General features: G+C 42.1%; 1 protein-coding gene across 7 annotated transcripts in view; it reads right to left on the minus strand.

The window, feature by feature from the left end:
* Positions 1-454: 454 nt before the first annotated feature.
* The window catches only part of PDE1A (phosphodiesterase 1A), a 157,201-nt gene continuing 131,749 nt past the window's right edge, over positions 455-25,906 (minus strand). For 5 of the 7 annotated variants that reach the window (XM_061455098.1, XM_061455089.1, XM_061455133.1 and 2 more), the window contains 3 exons: positions 8,049-8,324; positions 1,488-1,607; positions 455-1,140 (listed from right to left, as the gene is read on the minus strand). In XM_061455098.1, coding sequence (XP_061311082.1) covers positions 1,531-1,607; positions 8,049-8,324 — 353 coding nt within the window. In that variant the 3' untranslated portion in view covers positions 455-1,140; positions 1,488-1,530. Of the gene's footprint in view, positions 1,141-1,487; positions 1,608-8,048; positions 8,325-25,906 lie in introns of those variants that run through there. The other 2 variants (XM_061455123.1, XM_061455144.1) reach the window with 2 other exon arrangements.

Consider the following 25,906-nt stretch of genomic DNA (forward strand, 5'->3'; position numbering starts at 1 on the left):
AAGGAGAACTGAGAGCGCAGTGACTCAAGCCTCCTGAGCGCATACAACACGAAGGGGAGCGTACAAGTTTCCTGGCAGGTTCGAGCACAGAGAAATGAGGTTGTCTGCAGCTGCATGGGATGCCCAGGCAAGCCAGGAGGGGTCACGTGCAGCTTGAGGGAAGCGGAGATGAAAATTATCTCTTTCTGGGCACAGTTGGGGTTGGAGGGCTCATTCTCTGCAAGGCTTCTTGCAGGGGTAACTACCTGCATGCTCTGCTTTCACTGCCTCTCAGAGAAAGTTGGCCTGGTGTTTTCTTTTAATGAGACAAATGTTAGCAAGGATGTTGCAGGATCCATGCTGCATTTGAGACAAACTGTGCTGTAAGGCCTCAGGGTCACCTTACAGTTCTGCCTGAGAGGCAACTGAACTGAAGCAAAATTTCACATAACATCTATTTCCATATTTGTCACGAAACAATAAGCACCAACTTCATGGTAGGGCTGTCACCACGGCTGATGTCTTCCAAAATACTGTAGGGCTGAGAATGTTTGAATTTTTAATATTGGATGCTACTTAATTAATTTTAGAGAGATATTTCAAATACTGATTTGTTACACAGCAGTTCTCTCCATATGACAGCCATGCAGGCTGGTCAGGATAACTCTACAACTTCCTATAACAACACTCTCTATACTTTTATTTCCAGATATGTTAAGGAAGCTAACAAGTAGGACTTTTATGTTGCATGTAGCATGGTTGCATGAACAACTATCTACAATAATGTTTCATTTTGACTTTCCATTTCCATTGGATGCCAGTAGCAGTGACATGTAACAGCTATCCCAGGCAGATGATAAATGTTGTGTGGTTAATTGGAAATGTCTGGTGTCAGAGATGCAATAAAGCGATGTCCAACTTTGGCAGAAGAATTATTTTGGCTAGTTTAAGAAAGCAGTATAGAAGAGGAAATAGCAACAACAAATACAACTGAAATCTTGCAAGTTGTTAAGTGCTTTGAGTTGCCAGCTCAGGGTTTACATTTTACACTCTTGATCATTTTGTCCAATCACTCTCCACAGAAACAGAATGAACCAAGAACAAGTTGATGGATAACAGCCTCTGAGAGCACACGGTAGGAACAGCTAGAGTTCTTTTCTCCTGCAACAGAGGTCAAATGAAAATTCATCAACAATAGATTTTTAATACTACTACTTCCAGTATTTAATATGCATGAATTGAGGATGTTTCAGTTCATGATCATTTAGTCTGACAATTAAGGATTCCAGGATGTAAAAGTATTGTTCTTCCCTTCATTAAATGGCTTTGATAAATGGCTTTGATAAATGGCTTTGAAGGGGAAATAGTAAGTAACTGGGGTGTACCATGTCCATACTTCAAAATTTTGTAATAAAGCCACAACTAGAACAAAGAGGACAATAACAGCACTAGGTGAGTCTTTACTGTGTAAAAGTCTCCCCATTATAAGAAAGAAATGACAAAATTACCTGTCCTGTCTGAAATGTCAGAAGCTTTTATGAAATGGCAAAGCTAGTTCTCTACCAGTGCTTCTTTCTGCTCAGTGCTTCTCAGTATATCTTCCGACACCTTACAATGTTTAGGCTCACCTGGAAGACAGAGAAAGATGATTGGGAACCTGAGTGAGGAATTTAATCAAGTTAAGCGAATACACAGACAGGAACTTTTTTCTTATTTCATGCTGTGATCTATTGCTTTCATGCTATCTTTTGCTTTATGGATTATAATGATTAGTTAATTCAATCCCATGCTTACTTCAGTGAGAAAGCAATTAAAGGAAGCAGTGACTGAAATCTCATTTTAACCTTATAAAAGTCAGGAGGAAAAAGATGTTTACATGAGTGTTTATAAAGTGGGTTAGGGTTTGGGTCCGGTTTATTTTATCATCCAACATATTGAAAGTCAAAATTCACCCTCTGCAGAGAAGTGCTGTTTAAATCTTCTTTAATGTAGGCTTTCAAATGGAGAGTAAGCTTCTCTCAGATAATGAAAGATGCCAGTGTTCTAAGAATTCAATTAATTTAATCAGGTAGGAGCAACGACACCAAGTGACACAAGCAGCTTTTGAACTAAGTGATACAACATGGATTTCAAACAAGCAATGATAACACTAGCTGTGCTGAAACTATTCCTTCAGTAACTTTGCATGAGTACACTTGAGGAAACTACAAACTGAGCCAGCAAGCATGTGGAGAATATAGCAAACTTACAGTGCTATTTGCTAACTATGTCATAACTTCTCAGTTTCAACCAGTTGATTGAGTGATCCCATCAGCGATTAATAATGCTGAACTGACAAATGTGAAAAAGAAATCTCAAAAGTGAAGAAGATGAGCTGGGCGAGGCATAAGAGTAAAATATAAAAGTAAAAATACAGGCAGAGAAAGATTTCTGAAGAGCCAGAAAATAACGGTACAGGCAGCTTAAAGGGAAAGAGGACGATGTGTGATCTGAAAAGAACATTGAAAGATGGTGAGTTAGTTGTTCAAGAGGTTCACAGCTTAGAAAAGAGAAAGGGAAGAGAGGAAAGGGAGCTCATGAAAATAAGGAAAGAAAAAAATTAATAGCTATGAATTTACCAGGGCTTCACTGTAAAGAAGTAAGAATTGCTACTAATTTTCTCCTGGTTTCATTGCCATGAATGTTGCCAGAGTGGGTGCTGCCCACTCTGTAATGCAGCCACTAGCAGATAGGCCATATTCCCCCAAGCAGCACTCTTCACTGTCCCCCTTATTGTACATCAATTTAGTGTAGGTGGAATATAGACAACCAGCTCTCCAGAGGCTTTTAAAGTCTCAAAATTTGACTAATGTGTTAGAACAAGAATGACCCCAGATCTTTCAGAGTGATTTAGCAAAATTTCATTATCATCCATAAAAACAAAAAAGGGGATGGGGAGAGGTATAAAAATAGAACCTACTTATTTAAATATTTAAATTTTATACTTGACATAGAGCTTTAGGAGTGGGATAGGAGTAGTTTGTGGAGGACCTGGAACAAAAACTTTGTATGTTTAATTTTCATGAAAACTAAACATTAACTTCCAAACCATACATAACTTTCTTCCTGGCAATGCATCAGTTTTTTTTACATGATAAACACGCGCTGTTATCTTAGAATCCCTATTTTTTTCATAAATACATTGTTTGCTCTTTAAATACAGTCTTCCCTCCACCATTGTCCCATGCGTGAACACAGATGACCTCCTTTAGTACCAGGATCCTATTTACTGTTGCTCTGTTTAGCCACACAGTGACCACAAGCTAAAAAAACGGGCACTACAGCGACCTGTGCCCACTTTGCATGGATGAAAGGCTTCAACCCTCGGCTGAGCACTGTGGTACTGAACAGTCACTAGCATTGGCATGGCATGGAAGATTACCTGATGCTACTTGCCTTACCATAAATGAAACTGGCATGTTGCTGATGTGGATCTGTCTACTGCTATTTAACCTGGTTATCCCTCAGAGTCTTTCAGTTGCTGATTGTTGATGATGCTGAATGCTTTGTACAACTTGATGTGACGGGACAGTCCTCTGCTCTCCTATAGACTGAAGTTACTGGTAATCTGTTTTATCACAGATTTATTATCTCCTTTACATTTTAATAGTAAGGATTAATGTGGCTACCATCATGAGTGTTAAGTTAAAAGTGTGCCAATTAACATTTATAAATCATTGAAACACGGAGTTTTTTAATTAAACATAAGCACTTTTTAAAATTTTTCTAATTAATAAAACACTCAGGAGAAGAAGAAAATCATCACTTAAAAAAAAATTCACCTTATAATAGTTCCACTTACTCTTATAACATTCACTTAAATTCAGGTGAGATGATGGAAAGGATAAAAGGTATTGTGGAGAAAAATGACATTCAGTCACAACTGGAGTTCTTTTAATAGACCCCTCAGCTCTTCCTTCATGCTGACCAGGACCCAGGGCAGAGCTAATCCTGTTAATAAAATGCAATGGTCTACAAGAACTACACCTAGAATGATATGGAATGATATGTGACACAACAAGAGGAAAGCAATCCTTTTTTTTTTTTTTTTTTTTAAAGGAAAAGCCCTCATCATAGTAAATCCAAATACTCAGTGACAGTCCCCAAGAATGCAGATAGATCATCTTCCTGTTTTACCCATCTCTCTTGTAATTCAATCATTTACTCACAGAAAACCAAACTGAGTTTCTGCTTTTTATAAAGGACAGAACAATGACAGCTAACACGAAATTTCAATCTGAGTAACTAAGTCGATTTTCTTCTTACCTTCTGTCTCATTCTCCCAGCCCTGGTGCCTGCATGTGCTTGCTTCTCCTCCCTGCAATTCAGCAAACACTCTGGACATCATTTTAGCTTTCTACCCCTCTTCTTCAGTACAGAATGACACAGTTAGAAAAATCTCACACGGAGAGTGCTAATAATGGCCTGATAGATGTATAGTGCTTCTTAGAATAGTCAAATAACTCTAATTTGGGAACCAGGGAAAATTGTAAGGCCATGGACTTGTGTATGTTACTTTCTGCTTGCTTAAAGTGACATTCCACTGAAAATATCTGACCCTGATTAGAAGAGTCCTGTCTGGATTTTCTGGCCATCAATAGAAGTGCAAAAGCGAAAAGGGGGGATGCTACCTATACTGTATCTCCCTTCTGTGCTGAGTGCTTACTGCATCACACACAATATACTCTCCCTTGAACATCCCAAGCATCACCTATACAGACAAAAAGGAGGGGGGAGTGAGAAAACAGAGACTGCTGTTCTATTTGTAGTTATAAGGTTTCTACACATACTGCAGCAATGACAACTCTTGCAAAAACACTAATATTAAATACCTACATTTAGACAACAACAATGACAGTTTAATGGATTCCCTCCATTTAGAATAACATTAATCATTTCACCACTCTGAAAGACAAATGGGAAATATTTTAGCCTGAGTTTTCCCTTTGGTATTGAATATTGAAAACTATTCCAATACTAAATGCCTGCATTGCCTTTTGGTTTTTTACAGCTTTTTAACACAGTGGCACAATCTCTGCAGAGGTACTTAAATCTGCTGCTGAAACCCTGTATTAATCCATTTCCTCCCAAACAACAGGGACCTGCGTCTCATTCTGTGCATTACAGTAATGTAAATATCTGCAGTATGCTTCTTTAATTGGCAGGCACACAAAAAGACCACTGTATATTTTTTTATCAATATATGCTATGACATAGTTGAGAAATTAATATTAGGTGTCCTTTGTGGTTTATTAGAAGCATAAAGTTCCCTGAAATGCTTAGTGCTGACTTGAAAGAGTATAGGATTTAAAGAATATATAGATAGGTTTCTCACTATATTGTAACATGTCTGGACTCTCCTCAGGAAAGAAATTTTTAAGAATAAGATGACACAGTCCCTCTGTAAATAATTTTAGAAGACCATAAAATATTCAAAATATTTTTCCTGTATCATTTAAATATTGGGAAAATGCAAGAATGAGATATTATTAAAGTATAAACCAAACTATTTAATAACATAAAATCAAAATGTAAATGACATTGTGACTGACTCATAGAACCCTATAATGGAAGAAGAAGATGGGCAAGGGTGATATGCCTGTCAAGCTCAGGAGATAATGCAAGGGTGACTGACTGGAGCTTTTGCAAAGAAAGCTGACAACATTAACACAAAGGGGAGTGGAGGGTGGCCTTTGGTTTATATAAGCACTTGTATCAGCTGAATGGATCCATGGACCATGTCACAGTTGAGAGGATCACCAGTGGTGTACGTTTGACCTTGTGTTCACTAGAAGAATGTGACTGTCTCCCTGAGTTAGCCAGGCCACCCCAATATCAAGTACAAAAACTAAACAACTAGCAAAAGAACTCCGAAGAGAGCAATGGGCTTGAGCTGGCTTCAACCCAGTATGCCTTACTGGTGACTAGGGGGACACTGAATCCTGACAGTGAGCATGTTCTAGAGACTGGTAATTGGACTCGCACTGACACTGTGATTGAGCTGCATATTGTGATTGCTCTATTTTCCTAAATATAACTTACATTACATTTGTAGGGTGCTATCAGTACATTTTGTATAACTATGCTAAATCAGAAATTCCACGTAACATCAACTGTCCTCAGATAAATTTGATATTAAACATTATGGCTTTCATGTGTGGAATATCTAAACAAAAAAGAACCTGGTCAGAGAGTACTGGACTTTGACATTAATATGCCACAGAAACCCAGCAAATTCAAGCTCTCCATTTAATTGGGCATTTATCTATGCAGGGAGATGAACACAAACAATCTTTGAAGGAGATGGATACGAGTAAATTCAACATATCACAGTGAACAGATGTTTCACACAAAAAAGAGAGCTAAAAATGCCTTGAACTGTCAGATGCCTTTAGAAATAACACTTAACAAATACCCTTATTCTGTGCGTTCTATGCACTCTACTAAAAATCTGTGATAGTGTAAAACAGAAAATCAGCTTCATCTGTAGAAAATTCCCTGCCTTAGAAAACAAAATAGCTTTTTCTAAAACAAGAAATCTCTGTTCTTATATAAAATGTGGAATGTAAAGATTGACAAGGCAACTGAGTACACCAACTGCATGCTGAGTTGTATATGACCTATCAAACAGCATTCTTTTTTTGTTGGTTAGCCATCTAAAGTTCCCCAGTACACCACAACTGCCTTGTGCACAGTTTGAAAGATGTAAGAAAGATGCAGCTTTTCCTAGTCTGTTTCTCATCCAGGTGATGGGAAACTTTTCTAAGGCACTGAAATTGCAAGTTGGTCTTTAATACAAAAATCGGTGCAAATATACTTATCAAAAGACAAATATGTCAGTTATTAGACAACTTCAAATGCTGTGAAATTAATTTTAGTGTAAATATTTTGATTTAGGACCCTAAATTCACCATCTGTTATCTCTGATGGAAAAAAAAAAAACCGTCAACAATAAAAGCGTGGAGTGTTGGAAGTGGAAAGGCAAAATAAGTGGGAGTTCTCCATAAAAAGCATTCTTGAGAAATACGCCAACTCATATACTTATGTCTAAGCTAAGCCTTATAAGCACTTCAGTGTTGCTGCTCAGACAATGCCATACTTCTGGCACAATATTGCAAGACTCACTGTCATAAAAGCATTAGTGAGTTTAGCATTTTAATTAGAAGGAAAAGAAGCATCGTTATATGCCTGGATTATTCTTACTACCCTAATACCTCAAAGCTTAGTCTAACAATAAGCAAATTGAGAAAATAAAATTAAAAAGGCTTTCTCTTACTTTGATATTGCTTGGCCACCTTGCACTTGATACTGACTTACAATCACCAGATACTAAATCATAGCCAACTTATGATAAAATGCTTACATTCTAAAACAATATAAGGGTTTTCTGGGTGCTCCCCTTGTCCTGCAAACTACAGTCAGGAGACTGATCTTTTGGAGTAAGAGAATGACATAGTCCCATTCTACTACAGTTAGCAAATTCCATCTACTTAAAATTAACTCTAAAATTCACATTACATTTAGTAAATGGTTGTGTTTTTTTTTTTAAATAATCATATTAGATGCCTAAACTAAGGAGGTGAGGGTATTTTAATAGCATAAGAATAATTACCTATTCAAAGAGAAAATGTTAGATAATTCTGTTTTGAAAGTTTACCTCATTCTCCAGTAACAAACTGCTATTTAATTACAAATGTGTATCTTTGAATTATTTTAAAATAATTCTCCCAATTTAACTAAAAGTCTTGGTACCTTACGTAAAAGATTTTCTACTAGACATCAACTAGTTCATATCAGGAAGATGATATTTTTTTTGACATCAAACAGCTTTTATTCAATGGTTTTAGGACACTAAAACCATGCTGGTTTTACACATGCCTGAAGAAAGTGTCGTATGCCGGGGGTTTGCCCAACACCTTATTTCAGTCACATTACTGCCAATGTTTTGACATGGAGATACCAGACAGTGCTGCTGCTTCACCCTGGACAGCTTCATTATTATTGACTGGTGCTCTGTGATGAAGTATTACCATTCAGTGGGTCTGTATTCTGTGTTTCTTGCTGGGCATCGGTGAGATCTTTCTGGTTCGGATCAGAGTTAGTGCACTTTTCTGAGTTGGGTTCATCACTCAGAGGAGTGTCCAAAGAGACTACTTGTAGAACGATGGATCTGGGAGGACAGGTTGTACCTTCGCTTCCCTGACTACTCTCATTTTGTATCCTTGTTGTCTCTTCCTGTAACTGTGCATCTGTGGAATTTCTGCTTTGTTCTTTTTCCTTTTCACGAACATCTTTCACAAGTTCTTCTACAAAGAGGGAACAAAATATGTGTATTAGATAAGAAGGATATGCCACAATTGTTTGATTTCAGAGTAGTGACTGATAGAGCTGCACATGAGAACATTGTGAACATTGACTTTCTTCATGAGGACATGTGCATGGGTGTGCTTAATACGAGTCAGATTCTGCTACTGGTGGTTACACTATTGCAACTGAACCATAGTGGTCCACTTTCTGGTTTAGTCTGCAATATGTACCTCTTTTTTGGCCATAGTACAGAGCAAGGAGCATCATCAGACACACTGTAAGGACTGGAGCAGGAGGACCCCATCCTGCAGGCGCATCCCTGCAGTGGTGTTTACCTCCAGGACTAGGAGGAGCAGAGCTCATCAGATCTGCGACAGAGAAAGGACATGGAGGGAAGCACCTTGCTGGGGATGGAGGAGGCATGAGAATTAAAGGGAAGCCCTGAAGGAAGTTGGCCTATCAGTCTGGAAAGGTCCAAAATATCAGCTGATACAGAGCTTCATCTAGAACAAGTTATAGAACATCACATGCATGCAGGCCAGTACTGCTTGCCATCATGGCTAATGGCAAATGCAGAATGGAAAGGAATATATATGAGGCATATTATGCTTCAGGGAACAGCAGCTATAGGGGAAAATAATGTTTGTGGAAGGCTCTATTCCTTCTCTATTGCGGAGACTTGGAGAACAGTAAAAATGAAATGGCCCAGCGTAAAAGGAGACAGAACAGAGCAGCACAGAGAGGTGATAATAGGACTAGGAGATGAAGAAAACAGACAATGGAAAACTTGTGCTGGAGGTTGAAAAGTCTGATAAAAAAATAACTGTACCTTCATGGAGGGCATATTTGTCTTTCTATTAGAATCTGCATTTCATAAATTCTGATTTTAGATTCTGTATACTACTATAGACAATACAAAACTCTACCAATTGAAAAAAACGAAAGCATTGCAGCTTGAACACCTGAACAAAACAGCTTCCTGATATTGCATAAAATTTCAAACTTGGCTGCGCACATTGTATTAAGGAATGAAACCAAACACAGAGTTATTTATTGAGTTCAACTGGCAGCTCCCAGAAACTCTGGATGTGTGTAACCAGTCCAAATCCTGACCAAAACTGGTTGCATATGACAGCTGAAAGACAGCTCAGTCCATAATCACCCATCTACCACAGTCAGCATTTGGCATTTGTGTCACCTCACTTTTCTGAATCCAAAAAAAGTTCCCTCTCAAGTAGAATCTGGCCTGTGCAATGGGACAGAAAGGAACATCTCCAAAAAGGAACTGATGCGCAGAAGTTAAATAATTTCCCTCTGTTGTCAGTTCTTCTACTTCCTGGCATACTTTTTAAAAAATCAAGAATTTTCCAATTTGAGCCAATTTCTACATAGAAATAGAGAGCTGCTCTTTTTGGACTCCAAATTTTCTGAAACTTGGACAGGTACTCTCTTTCTACAGACTTTTTTGTTAACAGCTAATGCAACTCTTTCTCACAAAGAAACGGATAGGCTAAAGACATTAAGAAATAGATATGCAACTTGAAGCAAATCTGATGTTCAATCTAGATTAAAACATCTCAGACCTCACAGCAGCCTTGCAGTATCTGAAGGGAGGCTATAGAGATGCTGGGGAGGGACTCTTCATTAGAGACTCTAGTGACAGGACAAGAGGTAACGGGCTAAAACTTAAACAGGGGACGTTTAGATTGTATATAAGGAAGAAGCTCTTTCCTGTTAGGGTGGTGAGTCACCGGAATGAGTTGCCCAGGGAGGTTGTGAATGCTCCATCCCTGGTGGCGTTCAGGGCCATGTTGGACAGAGCCTTGGGTGACATGGTTTAGTGTGAGGTGTCCTTGCCCATGGCAGGGGGGTTGGAACTAGATGATCTTAAGGTCCTTTCCAACCCTAAATATTCTATGATTCTGTAATTCTGTCACTCATGGTATAATCTACCTACCTAAGGCTTTTGTCCCAAGAAACTGATTTACATACCATATTTGCCTCCATATGGCAGAGCTACAAGCATTTTCCTTAACTTTATAAAAAGACCCAAGGAAATTCCAAGACAAAGTATTTCAGATGCTGGTCACATCCACTAGTAAGTTGAGGAAAGCAAAGTTGAACTATAAACACACATAAAACTGTAATATTAACTCAGCTCACACTACAAAAGGTGGCTTTTATAACCTGGAAGCTGGTAAGAACAGACAGTATTTTTCTCACAGAATGGTGTTTTAGGAAATTCTAACCATAATTCAGATTTGTCTTGGTGTAACGGCGTGGCTGACCACTTTATTCTCATTTAGAAGTCTCAGAATATTCATATAGAAAGCTGATTATCTAAACTTAAAATTGCTTCCCTTCACTCACTGCTAAACATACACTGGCAAATGAAGATTAAGTTTAATCAGAACAATGCTGATGGCCTGTTCTTAATTTCTGTCATGCTGGTCTTTTATTTCTGTGACCGCCCTTGATATCATCTCAAGCATGGCTGTTTAAGGAGATCTAAAATACAACCAAACTCTCACTCAGGTCTACGCACATCTGATGGATGTAGCTTTGAAATAGAGGGTCTCTGCACAAACTTACACCTGATAACATCCTAGTTAAAGTCATATCTATTGCATTTAAACTGCTGCAATGCTATTTGCTCCAAAAGTGAGTGAGTAGAAAAGAATATATGAGAAAAATAGTATCTACTCTAAGCATGAAAAAATACTGTGGAATTTCAAAATCAGTGGAACTAAACCTGTTGTTAAACATTAGTTGGTTTATGCTGATAATCACCACTCCATAATGATCAAATTGCAAAGTCACTGTCAGTTAAATAAGCTTGAAGGAAATTATCTATATAATCACCACTCCATAGTGATCAAATTGCAAAGTCACTGTCAGTTAAATAAGCTTGAAGGAAATTATCTTGTCTGCTTCGGAGGAGTTTCTCCAGGGCAACTAGGAGGAGTGGCTGGTAATTGTGACTGAGACTGGAAAGCCTGAAGTATAAAATCCTCTATGACAATATCACAACATTCATTAAAATCGTTTTTCTTGGTATTAAGTCTCTCATCTGCTGGACATCTAAGACTATGTTTTATCTTGCTTTGCTCCACTCAGCTTCAATCCCTATAAAATCTACTGCCAAAATGCTGAAAAATACTGGATTCTTATGGTATATCAGCCACTTGTGAAATATGCTATATGTGCTGGAAAAATACAGATTTCTGCTTTCCATAACAGCTAATAGCTGTAGTCTATATTATATAGGACCTTTATGTTGCATAAAAGAATTGGCATTTTCTATCATTGCTGCTGCCATATCATTATTGAATAGAAATACTTAAGAGCCTTTAAAAAAGTCTTGAGACCACGTGCTGGTTTTGGCTGGATAGATTCAACTTTCTTCATAGCAGGTAGTACAGGGCTGTTTTTTGGAATTGTGCTGGAAACAGTGTTGATAACACTCAACACAAGCTGAGCAGTGCTTACACAGAGTCAAGGCCTTTTTTGCTTCTCACACCACCCCACCAGTGAGCAAGGCTGGGTATGCAGAAAGCATTGGAAAGAAACACAGCTGGACAACTGATCCAGGGGGTATTCCATGCCACATGATGTCATGCTCAGCATATAAAAAGGAGGAAAGAAGGTAGGGGGGGACATTCAGAGTCATGTGTTTATCTTCCCAAGTAACAGTTAAACATGATGAAGCCCTGTTTACTTGGAGATGGCTGAACACCTGCCCGCCAATGGGAAGAAGTGAATTAATACCTTCTTTTGCTTAGCTTTACCTATTAAACTACCCTTATCTTAACCCATGAGTTTTCCTGTTTTCTGACGATTCTCTCCCCCATCCCACTATGGGGGAGTGAACAATCAGCTGTGTGGGGCTTAGATGTCAGCTGGGATTAAACCATGACAGTCCTTTTTGGCACTCAGTGTGTGGCTGAAAGGCTTCAAGGTAACAACAGGTTTGATTGGAATGTGCTAGATTGAATTATAGCTGTTACAGCTGTTTAGCTATTAATTAGCAGGCTCCTGTGCTTGTCATGGGGATAGCTTGCCTTACTGTATATTAGTCTAGGGCTTGTTAGTGGCTGCTTTATGCTTTCACTGTTTGCTGTGCTGCTGTACTGCTTATCATGTTACTGTGCTGTAGCTGGGCACATTTTGGTAACAGTAATGGCCATGTGCCTGGACTGGGAGAGCATTCCTGCTGCTCCTGTGCTGCTGTACTAGGTGGAACCCCAGTGTGAACTTGAGTTGAAGGGACTGTGACCTGTGGATGAGTCCACATGGTTGAGTAGAACACCCTAAAGTGTCAGTGGCCATGGATAAGACCATGCTAGAGCAGGTACATCTCAAAGTCTCTGTAACCATGGTAATGTCTGTGCTTTCAGGTATACCTCTGAAGGCACTGTGGCCCATGGATAAGTCCTTGCTGGAGAAGGTACACCCTGAAGCATCTGTGGCTGCGGATAAGTCCACACTGCACCAGGTACATCTTGAAGCATCACTGGATGTGCATGAGGTCATGCTGGAGCACCTCAAAGCATGTGCCCATGGATAAGCCCATGGCAGAGCAGGTACAGCCCTGGAGGGACTGCAGCCAGGGACAAGGCTATGTTGGAGAAGGTTTACTTCTGAAGGGACTGTGACTGCGAGTGCCATGCTGGAGCAGGTATCTCTCCAAAGGCATTGTGGCCCAAAGAGAAGGCCACATGGAACAGGGGCATCTCAAAGCAACTGTGGCAGTAGACAACCCTATGCCACAGCAAGTGTATCTCTGAAAAGACTGTAGCACACAGACAGAGCTCCGTTTGAAGCAGGTACACCTCTAAGGGACTGCAGTCTCTGCATAATCCCAAGTGAGAGCAGGGACAAGGTGAATGCAATTTCATTGCAGTGTTAAACGCAATGGTCTAGTCCAAAGGACCAGGGCTGGGGATTGTAATGGAAATAACTTTTAACCCAGGACTTGAGTTGTATGTTACAGGGATTACTACAGCAGGACCTGTCTGAACCAACAGATGACATTGTCAAGGATAGAGTCAAGGCCTTTTCTGCCTTTCAAGCCATCCCACCAGCAAGTAGGCTGGGGGTGCACAAGGAGCTGGGAGGGGACACAGCAGGGATAGCTGGCCCCAACTGACTCAAAGGATATTCCATACCACATGATGCCATGCTCAGCATATAAAGTGGAGGGAAGAAGGTAGAAGGGAAGAGGATGTTCAGAGTCATGGTGTTTGCCTTCCCAAGTAACAGTTGAGCATGATGGAGCCCTGCTTACCTGGAGATGGCTGAACACCTGCCTGCCGATGGGAAGAAGTGAATGAACTCACAAGTTTTCTCATTTTTAGTCTTTTGATTTCCCACTGGGGAAAGTGAGCGAGCAGCTGTGTGGGGCTTAGTTGCTGGCTGTGGTTAAACCACAACAGACTGGGACAGCGACTGAACAACTAAAATTCAAGCAAGGCACTGCTAAGTTAATACCCTTAGTGTAAGAGAAGCAGAGCTGGCACGATGTCCAGCAGTGCTGGACAGTAAGGATTGTACTAAATACTGTGGCAGAGCCTCTGCCTCCACCCATCCATGAACTGTCAGTACCTCCTGAGAACAGCAGGCAAAGCTTCTGCCCTCACCTTGCACTGGGCTGCTGGGAAGAGCAAGCTCCTACTCCTCTAGGTGAGCTGCTGAGGTGAGCAGCTCGAGAGAGGACGCATTCAACACCGGAGCAGGGGGAAGCTTGGTGTCCAGGAGCCTCAACTCAGAGAGACAAGAGCCACCCAGGGAGCCTCAAGTCCTCGACAGGACCTGCCCGGGAGCCGGCAGCTCAGCTGACGAGAGCGAGCAGCTGACTCACACGGGGCGGAGCCTGAAGCAGTGGCTCCAGCCCTGGCTGGTTAAAAACCTGCCCAGGGAGCGGAGGCGATCAGGAGCGCGGCGAACAGAGCGGGTCGAGGCGATTTGCGCGGGGTGATGAGCACACACGTTATGACCAGAGCCTGGTCTAGGAATTCTGCTCTGGCTGCCCCGGCGGTGGCCAGCGTAGGCACCCAGACAGAGCCGATGAGAGGGGAGGCTGCAGTGCAGAGCTCGGGGTGTAGAGAGTGCCTGCACTGGTCTGGTGAAGGAATGGTGCACGATGGGCAGGGCTGCACTCGGTGCTCCCTGGTGGAGGTCCTCCTGCAGCAGGGGCTGAGCTGCGGGATGCTGTTAATAGACTGCGAGATGTCAGGGAAGCTGAGAGGAAGCAGGAATGCTTGCTCCCGGCCCAAACTGTGCAGGGGCCTCAAGCGTCCACTGTAGCTCATGGAGGAAAGAAGGAGGCTGCTAACCCGGGAAGCTGGGAATTAGTGACAAAAAAAAAAAACAAACAAACAAAAAAAAAAACACAACAAAGAAAGGAGGAAGAGGACAATTAAAAGCAAGGGGCTTCCCCCTAAATCCCCTGTCCTTACGCAGAACCGCTTTGCTGTCCTGCAGGGGGCTAATGAGGAAGCGCACTCGAGCCAGAAACAGCCGGCTGATGCACTGGTAAAGAAGATCTCTACTGGTGCCGCTAGGAAAAACCGGCGGGTCGTAGTAGTAGGGGACTCTACACTGAAAGGGACAGAAGCACTCGTCTGCCAGCCAGACCCTGTCTCAAGGGAGGTGTGTTGCCTACCAGGGGCACGGATCAGGGATGTGGCAGAGAGGCTGCCTGCTCTAGTAAGTCCCACGGACTGTTACCCACTCCTGGTGATCCATGTGGGTGCTTGTGATACAGATAGCAGTAGCCTGGAGAACATAAGGACTACAGAGCCCTGGGAGAGGTGGTTAGGGGCTCTGGAGCTCAGATTGTCTTTTCATCAGTTCTTCAGGATACAGGGGAGGACCTTAAAAAGGCTAGGAGGATTGGCCAGGTTAAAAACTGGTTAAAAGGGTGGTGCCATAGTCAGGGGTTTGGGTGTCTTGAACACAGGACCCAAGCTTGTAGGCCAGGTCTAGTGGAGGCTGGTGGAGCTGGTCTGATAAAGAAGGGAAAGAGCAATTTTGGTAGGAGGCTTGCCAGACTGGTCAAGGAGGCTTTAAACTAGATGTGTTGGGGGAGGGGGCCATCATTCCATCCCAACACACCCAGTCAGTTGCCAGCACCTATAATAAATGCTCAGAGCAATGTAGAGATATTCCAGCCACTCCAGCCAATGAGCCGGCTTCATCTGGAGCTCGGCTCAGATGCCTCTATACAAATGCCCGTAGCATGGGGAACAAACAAGAGGAATTAGAGATGTGTGCACATCTACGGGGGTATGATATAATAGGCATCACAGAAACATGGTGGGATGGCTCCTATGACTGGAGTGTTGGAATGGAAGGTTACAGGCTCTTTAGAAAAGACAGGCCCGGCAGACAGGGAGGTAGAGTTGGCCTTTATGTTAGGGATAGGCTGGAAAGTATGGAACTCTGTCTGGGGACAGGTGAGCAGTTAATAGAGAGTTTGTGGGTCAGGGTTAAAGCGAGAACAGCTATGGGAGACATTACTGTGGGGATCTGTTACAGACCGCCTGATCAAGAGGACTCTGTGGATGAAGCACTCCATAGACAGATAGGAAAAGCCTCACGCTCGCTCACCCTTGTTCTCATGAGTGACTTCAACCACCCTGACATCTGTTGGAAGGACGGTACGGCCCGGCACAAGCAATCCAGGAGGTTCCTCGATTGTGTGGAAGACAACTTCCTTCTGCAAGTAATAGAGGAGCCGACAAGGAGAGGTGCCGTGCTTGACCTCGTGCTCACCAACAGGGAAGGGCTCGTTGGAAATGTGACACTCAAGGGCAGCCTTGGTTGCAGTGATCATGAGATGGTCAAATTCAAGAACTTCAGGACAGTGAGAAGAGCGTGCAACAAGCTCACTGCCCTGGACTTCAAGAGAGCAGACTTCGGCCTCTTCAGGAGCCTGCTTAGTAAGGTTCCATGGGATATAGACCTAGAGGGCAGGGGGGCCCAAGACTGTTGGATGATATTCAAGGATCACCTAGTACAAGCTCAGGAGTGTTGCATCCCAACTACAAGGAAGTGCAGCAGGAGGGCCAGAAGACCTTGGATGTATAAGGAGCTGCTGAGGAAAATTCGAAGGAAAAAAGAGGCTTATAAAAGGTAGAAGCAAGGACAGGTGGCTTGGGAAGAATACAGGGATGTTGTCGCGGAAGCCAGGGACCAGGTTAGGAAAGCTAAGGCCCAGTTAGAATTAAACTTGGCTAGGGATGTTAAGGATAACAGGAAGGGATTCTGTAGGTACGTAGCAAATAAGAGACTAGGGACAACGTAGGCCCAATCTGGAAGCTATTGGGAGAACTAGCTACCCCGGATTTGGAGAAGGCTGAGGTTCTTAATGACTTCTTTGTCTTGGTCTTCACTGGCAAATGCTCTGACCACACCACCCAAGTCTTGGAAGGAAGACACAGGGACTGTGAGAATGAAGACCTTGGGCCCACTGTAGGAGAGGATCTGGTTCGAGACCATCTTAAGAACCTGAATGTACACAAGTCCATGGGACCTGAGGAAATCTGTACACGGGTCCTGAAGGAGCTGGCAACTGAAGTTGCTAAGCCACTGTCCATCGTATTTGAAAAATTATGGCAGTTAGGTGAAGCTCCCAAAGACTGGAAAAAGTCAGGGAAAGTGGATGACCCAGGGAATTACAGACCAGTCAGTCTCACCTCTGTGCCTGGCAAAATCTTGGAGCAGATCCTCCTGGAAGGCATGCTAAGGCACATGAAAATCAACAAGGTGCTTGGTGACAGCCAGCATGGCTTCACTAAGGGGAAATCCTGCCTGACCAATTTGGTGGCCTTCTATGATGGGGCTACAGAACTGATGGACAGGGGTAGAGCAGTTGATGTCATCTACCTGGACTTGTGCAAAGCGTTCGACACTGTCCCACACAACATCCTTGTCTCTAAATTGGAGCGACATCAATTTGATAGGTGGACCACTCGGTGGATAAAGAACTGGCTGGATGGCCGCACGCAAAGAGTTGTGGTCAATGGCTCAATGTCTGGCTGGAGACCAGTAATGAGTGGTGTCCCTCAGGGATCGGTGTTGGGACCAGTCTTGTTTAACATCTTTGTCGCTGACATGGACAGTGGGATTGAGTGCACCCTCAGCAAGTTTGCCAATGACACCAAGCTGTGTGGTTGGGTTGATACCCTGGAGGGAAGGAATGGCATCCAGAGGGACCTTGACACATTTCTGAGGTGGGCTGATGCCAACCTCATGAAGTTTAACCATGGCAAGTGCAAGGTCCTACACCTGGGTCGGAGCAATCCCAGGCACAGCTACAGGTTGGGCAGAGAAGAGATTCAGAGCAGCCCTGTGGAAAAGGACTTGGGGGTGTTGGTTGATGAGAAAATGAACATGAGCCGACTGCAGTGTGCGCTTGCAGCCCAGAAAGCCAACCGTATCCTGGGCTGCATCAAAAGGAGCGTGACCAGCAGGTCAAAGGAGGTGATCCTGCCCCTCTACTCTGCTGTTGTGAGACCTCATTTGGAGTATTGTGTGCAGTTCTGGTGTCCTCAACATAAAAAGGACACGGAACTGTTGGAGCAAGTCCAGAGTAGGGCCATGAGGATGATCAGGGGACTGGAGCACCTCCTGTATGAAGATAGGCTGAGAAGGTTGGGGCTGTTCATCCTGGAGAAGAGAAGGCTGCGTGGAGACCTCATAGCAGCCTTCCAGTATCTGAAGAGGGGCTATAGGGATGCTGGGGAGGGACTCTTCATTAGGGACTGTAGTGATGGGACAAGGGGTAACGGGTTAAAACTTAAACAGGGGAAGTTTAGATTGGATATAAGGAGGAAGTTCTTTAAGGGTGATGAGGCACTGGAATGGGTTGCCCAGGGAAGTTGTGAATGCTCCATCCCTGGGGTTGTTCAAGGCCAGGTTGGACAGAGCCTTGGGTGACACAGTTTAGTGAGGGATGTCCCTGCCCATGGCGGGGGGGTTGGAACTAGATGATCTTGAAGTCCTTTCCAACCCTAACTATTCTATGATTCTCTATAGGCACACATTGACATACCCAGACAGAGAAGGAAATGTGGTATGTTAAATGAACAACGTAACTTGGCATTTCAACATGGACAATATTTAATAAGAGTAAATAGATGAATAAGATTAATAAGATTAAATAACCCTCTAGAAAACTCCCTCTGTTTTTGGGGGGATGTCAATTAGGCACTAAACAGTGTAAAGATTATCATATTCATTCAGATAGACAGAAGTGTGTTGTGCAGTGCAGTGAACTCAGAGTATCACAGAATCACAGAATGGTTTGGGTTGGAAAGCACCTTAAGATCATCTAGTTCCGACCCCCTGCCATGGGCAGGGACACCTCACACTAAACCATGTCACCCAAGGCTCTGTCCAACCTGGCCTTGAACACTGCCAGGGATGGAGCATTTATCACTTCTTTGGGCAACCTGTTCCAGTGCCTCACCACCCTCACAGTAAACACATCCTTGTAGGCCCCCTTCAGATATTGATAATAATACAGATAAGAGTATGTCTTATTGTTGTTACTGGTTTTGCTCTCTCTGTTTTAACTTACTAAAAGTGCCTGGAGCCAGCGCTGTTTGCATATTTTCAACTGTTTGGTATTGTTTTCTTTACAAGAACCCAGTGTTATTCAGCAAAATTTGTGTGAGTTCATCTGTAAACCAAACGGCTTCTCACTACCAGTCTGTTATAGGTGACTCGATCTTATCCCTCTCTTCTCTGCTTCTGAGCCACTTCTGAACTCCTGCCTTAGGTCACCATCCTTCATGAGAAGCAACAATGGCATTTGATACATAAACGCAGTAGAAGTGGTGACTTTCTTCCCTAGAGCTTAGGCTGGCTGTTGGGAGGGTGATTGCAATGCATTGTTTTGTTTGGAAAACTGGCAGCAGTTGTGAGGCAATAGCCAAATTTCAGAATAGTTGAAAAATTCTGGTACTTAGTAATTTTACATGTACAGAAAACATAGTGATCTAGTGAACTGCATTTAAATACTGAAGGTGATTTCTCTCTTTATCATCAGCTACCACTCTTCTTTCAGCACTTCTTTTATTTGACTAAAAAATCTCTGAAAACTGAAGTGTTTTTTTTTGGTTTTGGTTTTGTTTTGTTTTTTTTTTTAATTGCTTGCCAGACTGGCTGGGAACACTGAATTCCTGTCAGTCTAATGAAGGACTTAGTTGTCCACAAAATACTAGAGTTGTCACCCGGCTTAAGCTCTCACATCATGTAGGACCTTGTGGTCTCCAAAGTATCACTGTTCTGCCACCACAAAAGCTCTGGTGAGTCTTCATTATCAACTACAACACTGATTTCCACCAGCTCAGCTACAGTACTTCCTGTGTACACAGCAACACTGTCAAGACATGGTCTACTAAGTGGTGAGGAAGCTTTTCTACATTTTGGTACTTTCTCTTCTACATATTTCCATTGATTTTCTTCTCCTGGCCTTTCTGTAATAAGAAACAGAGCATTCAGCTACTATCATCTGCACAGTTACAGGACTTATAAGATACCTTTTTGTCTCCAGCAGCTGCACCACTTGAATATGTACTGACTTAACAAGAGTGGAGAGGAAAAACACAAAAGCCAGGTGTGAGCAGAACATCTCGGATCAGCTAATGTCAGTGACCGCCACAGTGCTAGACCCCAGTAAAGCAAATGTCTGGTGAATCACATTGCTATTTTAATTGGCTATGTTGAAAATATGCTACAAGATCAGCTACAAGAACTTACCCTTACAGAAAAACATAATGACACTGAAGTATTAAGAATTAGCAAAGCTGTTCACCTTCACTAAGCATTAAATTGATGATTCTGCAATGAAGCATGCTGCTGGACATTACGGACTCCCTGCATATGTTAGCACAAACTTTGTTTTCTAGGCTTGCCACTGCTTCCAGAAAGCAGTGACAAAACCAAAACTGAGACAAAATGGCAAGGAACTGCACCTTTCTAAAAGAACTGTTCTCACAATAGCCATTTTACAGAGGTGAGGAAGCAATAAGCGTCAAAACTTTGCAGAAAATGAGAGGACTGATCCTGGTACCCCTGGAACTTGGAAGTAAGTTTAAAGACATGTCCAAGAGTTCCAAAACAACAGTGATGTTTTGCAACCAGCCATTTTCAAACCCAAGAATACATTGCAGTAACATACAAAGTTATTTAGACACTTACTCTTTCCTCTTTCAACTCCTTACACATATTTCATCATACATATAGGAGTATATAAAGCCACTGCAAACCACATAATGCACTTGATGTCACAGCATTACATCATATACAAAATGTAGCAAATATTTGATTAGCTTTGGTTAAAAATTTGGTTAAAGATTTGGTTAAAAATAATTTGTGAGTTTATGGTTTCCTAAGGTGGCTACCTCTGCCTTTTACTTCTCTTTTACTGTTTAGCTGTAAGCACAGGGGCTTGAATGCTGGGACTTCCAGGATAGGGGAAGGAAGGGACATGCTGCTCTGAGCCTAGTAGAGGCAAATGGTGGTTTAAGTCATGCAGTTTGTCACACATGGAGGACAGCCAGTGTACACTCCGGGGGTACATAGAGCAGGTTCAGTTATCATTCCTTAGTCGGTGATTTACCAGGTACTGCTAATACAAAATGTTTCTTGCTACTCTTAGCTCAATCCATTCATTGTAATTGCTCAGATCATAGTGAAAAATTCTCCTTTTCCCACTGTTCTTAACACTTTCCTGGATTAGCTCAAAAACTGCTTATGACCTAAAGGTTTTAGCATTACAATTAAAATCACTGTCACTGGTCCTAGATGGGACTCCTTTAGCCACCTGAATTTAGTTTTATCTAACAGATTAAAACAGTCCAGGAGGGTAGATTCCATGTGCCAAACTGTCAGTCGTTTTCTGTGACTGTCACACATCCTCCCACCACCCGTCCTTCCTAACGGCTGCTAAATCACATTAGCATGCTATCAGCTCATCACTCTCACATTTTTGCATTTCAGCAGATGTTACTATCTTCTTATTAGTGAGTCTGCAGAGAAAATCTTCCAGACAAAATGGAACTGAACCCTGTGGTTATTGTGACTAGAAGTATGCAGGACTGAAAGTGCCTGAAGGGGTCCTGCAGGTATCATGCAGAGGTCTTTCAGAAGAGACATTTCATATTCAAAGTTGCTGCCCACAGGGGAAATAAAAATAAAGCTGATCTCTACTCCAAAGATGCAATAGTTGTCAGTTTTTCATATTATTATTATCAAAACTAAACACAGAACAGTGTGAGACCCTCGTTCACCCTCACCTTTTTTTACACCCTGTCCTGGTGTAGTCAGACATACCACCTCTGAGCCCTGTAGCCCAGTGCACTGCCAAAGGTGTTGAGGACAAGATTTGTCAGCAATCACTTTCTACACAAATAATGCAACCTTTGGTCAGGTCATGTAACAGTTAATTCTTCATAAGAGTTATGCAAGAATAAAATGAGTACAACAAGTAACACTGCTCTTGTATTATCCTGAAGATGAACAATGTTAGCATGCTTCTGTCATAGGCCCATTTGACTGCATGTTGTATTCCGTCATATTATTATATGACACAAGGTAAGTGATCTAAGCTATCTGTGCCTTTTTTTTCTCAAATGTAAATCAAGGATAATGATACTTATTTATCCCTGTACTTCTATTTACAATGACATCTACTGAATAGAGGGTAAGCATGATTACTAGTCCATACCCTTTTGCTCTGAGCTTGCCAACCACTAGCAACTTGATTAGTGAAACTTTAGAACATTTTTATACAACAAAATAAGCATGATGGAATACACATGGTAGGCATAAGAAATAAACATTGTGTTTTTAAAATATTAATCACTGTGTTTCAATGTCTCTGTGCTCTAAGAATTGGACCATGAAGGATCTCATTTGATATTTAAATCTTTCCCAACAAACTGTGTGTTTCTTACAGCTTTCTCCGTAGGTCAATAATTTCCAGACCTTAAAATCCATTTAGCAAACGTTTTTCTCTAGTGGAAGAACCTCTCAGACTTATCTGAGTATCTTTACTGTCTATTTGCTACAACTAGCACAATTGCAAATACCAGCAGCACAGGATGGAAGTGTGTCTTGTGTGTTGAGTTGAACAAAGACAGATTATCTGGTGATTAGGGGTTTGGAATATTAATTAAACATCAAGGCTTTCAAATCAGAATCCCAGATGTTTGATCATTATGGTAATTCCCTGTTAACAGCATTCCCTGAAAGGCCTGAGAAACATTCCTCTAATTCTCCAGTGGTGAAAGGTTGAGAACCCTTAGGCTATAGAGCACTGAGCTCCTCTGCATCAATTACACAAGACATGGACTTTTTAGCAAAATGAAGCCATTTTATTTAGTGAGCCTTCTGTTAAGGAAGCTGCCTAGGTAGATAAATGCTTTCCTTACTAACACAGGCCTTTCCAAAACAAAGCACACTGTTCCTTGCACAAGCTGCTTGCTCTGAACCAAATCTCAACAATCTTTCCAGGGAGGGGTACCACCAGCATTTCCAAGAAAGCCGCCCTGTCAACAACACTGTCAGTGTGTCTTGGTTTTCTTGCTCTGGACTCTCTGGGCATAGGAATCAGATCATCTTCTCCAGCCCTGCCTGCCAACCAGTGCTACATGAGTAGCCTTATCCTGAAGAGGTGAGAAGCTGGAAGGAGTTTGAATCGTGACTAGCAAATTAAATGGATCGTTGCTAGTTTCCTTTTTATATTATTTATGTATATACATTTTATAGAGACAACTGTTCCTGAGCCTGTTAACTAATCTGGGAACAATGTTTGCAGAGCCCACTGCCAAGAATGCAGATTGTTAACAGCACAAGTACTGTTTATCATAGTTAGATCAGGAAGTATGTTTGGAGGTCTACACTAACAGTCAGTTTACTTACTACTATGGCACGCTGTCCTCACACACATAACTTTGTCAGTGTGCTCAGCTCTTTGCAGCTTGTTGCAAGTTATCCCTGTTGCAAATTATCTAGCTAGGAACAATGACAGCAATAACAACAGTCCTTTCACCTGGCAGTGATTTACCCCTGATATTTCTTGCCCCACTATGTGCTCCTGACCCTTCAGTTGAATCATCTTGTCCGTGAACTGCTTTTTGCTGATGATGCCGCCCTTGTTGCCCACACAGAAGCAGCTCTGCAGCATTTAGTATCTTGCTTTGTGGAGGTGGCTGAGTTTTTGGGGCTGGAAGTCAGCTTGAAGAAGACAGTCGTTCTCTACCAACCTGCACCACAAGAAGATCACCATCATCCCCACATTACCATTGGTGAGTCAGAGCTTAAGTCAGTTCAGCAGCTCAGCTATCAGGGAAGCATTTCCTCAGATGCTACAATCGACAAAGAGATAGACAACAGAATAGCAAAGGCATATAGAGCCTTCAGAAAAGTCCATAAAAGAGTCTGGTGCAATAAACACCTGAAGAAAGATACAAAGATCAGTGTCTATAGAGCCATTGTTCTGTATACTCTTTTATATGGGTCTGAATCATGGGTCATCTACCATCATCACCTGTGACTCCTCGAACACTTTCATCAGTGCTGTCTCCGTACCATTCTAAACATCCACTGGACTGTGTCAAATGTTACTGTCCTCGAACAGGCAGGGGTCACCAGTATTGAGGCCACATTGCTGGAATTGCAGCTGCGCTGGGCAGGGCGCGTCTCTAGGATGAAGGGTCACCGCCTCCCTAAGATCGTGTTTTACGGTGAACTTGCCACCGGTAGCCACAAGAGAAGTGCCCCAAAGAAGAGATACAAGGACTCCCCGAACAATACCTTAGCCTTGGCCATATTGACTACCATCAGTGGTCCACCTTGGCCTTGAATCAGGAGACTTGGAGACACACCATACATAATGCCGTTGACTCCTTTGAGAACTCACCCAGTACTAGTCTCGGGGAGAAAAGACAACATAGAAAGAATCGCGCCCCGCCTATACCACCCGAGGAGACCTTTCACTGTGCCTTTTGCAGCTGGATTTGCCTATCTCACATTGGCCTTTTTAGTCATCAGCACGCTTGTAGTAAGCGTGGGTAAAGCCCTTCCCAAATCTTCATTCGGAAGTCAAGCCATGATGATGATGATGCGCTCCTGCTAACATATAAATAAAACAAAACTACATGCATATACCTAGAGCGACCTAAAGACTTTTCATCAAGCAATAGAGTTAGACAAGGTAACATGAGATGCAGATAGGATGGAAAAAATAATCTGAAGTTCAAGGTCTCAGGTTATTCACTTGCAAGCTTAGTAAAACTTAAGGGCAAACTGAAGCAAATTCCAAGTGGAAAGGGAATATATTTCAGTATTTTTCATTACTTACTAGATGTTAATTTTGCACAGTCTGATTAAGGATTTTCAACATTTGCAGGGTGCAACTTGAGAGCAGATATATGGTTGATTTGGACCACTTGGGGAAGACTCCTTCTTCCATTATGTGAAAAGCAACTTCTGCTACCCCAGTGCTCTATATAGGACTATGTTCACTTAGTGGAAACCTCTTTTCCAGCAGCCCTTAGTGCCCACATATGGACTAAGTACCCACATATTTCATGTGAAATATTTTAACTTTCACAAAATCTATGTAATATCTGCCTCCCCCACACCCCCCCAAAAAAACCCAAACCAAAACCCAGCAACTTACTATCTCTGTACTACCAAAACAGAAATCTGTACTCAAAAGAATGTTCAATATTCACAGGGTTCCTCTGATCAGGCACCTTGAAGGTCTCCATGTCATGCTCGTCAACTGCAGATGTTGCTGCAAGTAGTCTTTTTATGGGCACAACTTTCTATAAATCTCTTTCGTGCTCTCGCAGAGGGTTTGCAAAACAGATTTAAACATAATGACACAAAGCTGATACTGTTCATCAAGCTCTTGCCTCAAACAGCTATTTTCACTTACCCAGCTATTTTCCTAATGTACATTCTACAATAATCCCATAACTCTGTTCAGGAAATACTTAGACACATTTTATTAGCCAAGTTGATGGAAGAAAAGAAGGGCATCCTAGATTATGGACAACAACAATCTCAACAAAGTTCATAGAGTCTTGAACATTATCAGCTCTGTTTTTCAAAGCAGAAAGCTTGCCCGGAGTTTCCTGGATCTTTCTGGTCCTCACATTAATATTGACTGTATAGAGAAACAATCATTTACCCAGAAGAATTCTTGTATCTCTTGATGTGTGAAGCTTTGTGTTTTCAAAGGCTGTCAACAGCCCAGTAAAACTGGTCTATATGTATCAGTAATTTACAGAGCACTGCAACTGAGAAATTATCTCTTTGATAGCACTGTACTCCAAAACAATATACCAAAAAGTTGATGTACCAAAATCAAACAAGTTAGTTATATGTAACTGGAAATGGCAGACTTCCAGATAACAAGTTCTCAATTTTTCCATATTGAATTACCTTACATGTAGATAGCCTAGGGATGCTTGATTTCTGCAGACTGTAGCTAAGTGGTCTTTGGCACCCAATGTCTGCTATTAATACCAGTAATCTCCAATTAGCAGCTTTGTCTTTT

Source organism: Pezoporus flaviventris, unplaced genomic scaffold (assembly GCF_033815535.1).
Source record: "Pezoporus flaviventris isolate CSIRO_AGI_PZ_B2104156 unplaced genomic scaffold, CSIRO_AGI_Pfla_v1 ptg000001l, whole genome shotgun sequence".
Taxonomy (NCBI): domain Eukaryota; kingdom Metazoa; phylum Chordata; class Aves; order Psittaciformes; family Psittacidae; genus Pezoporus; species Pezoporus flaviventris.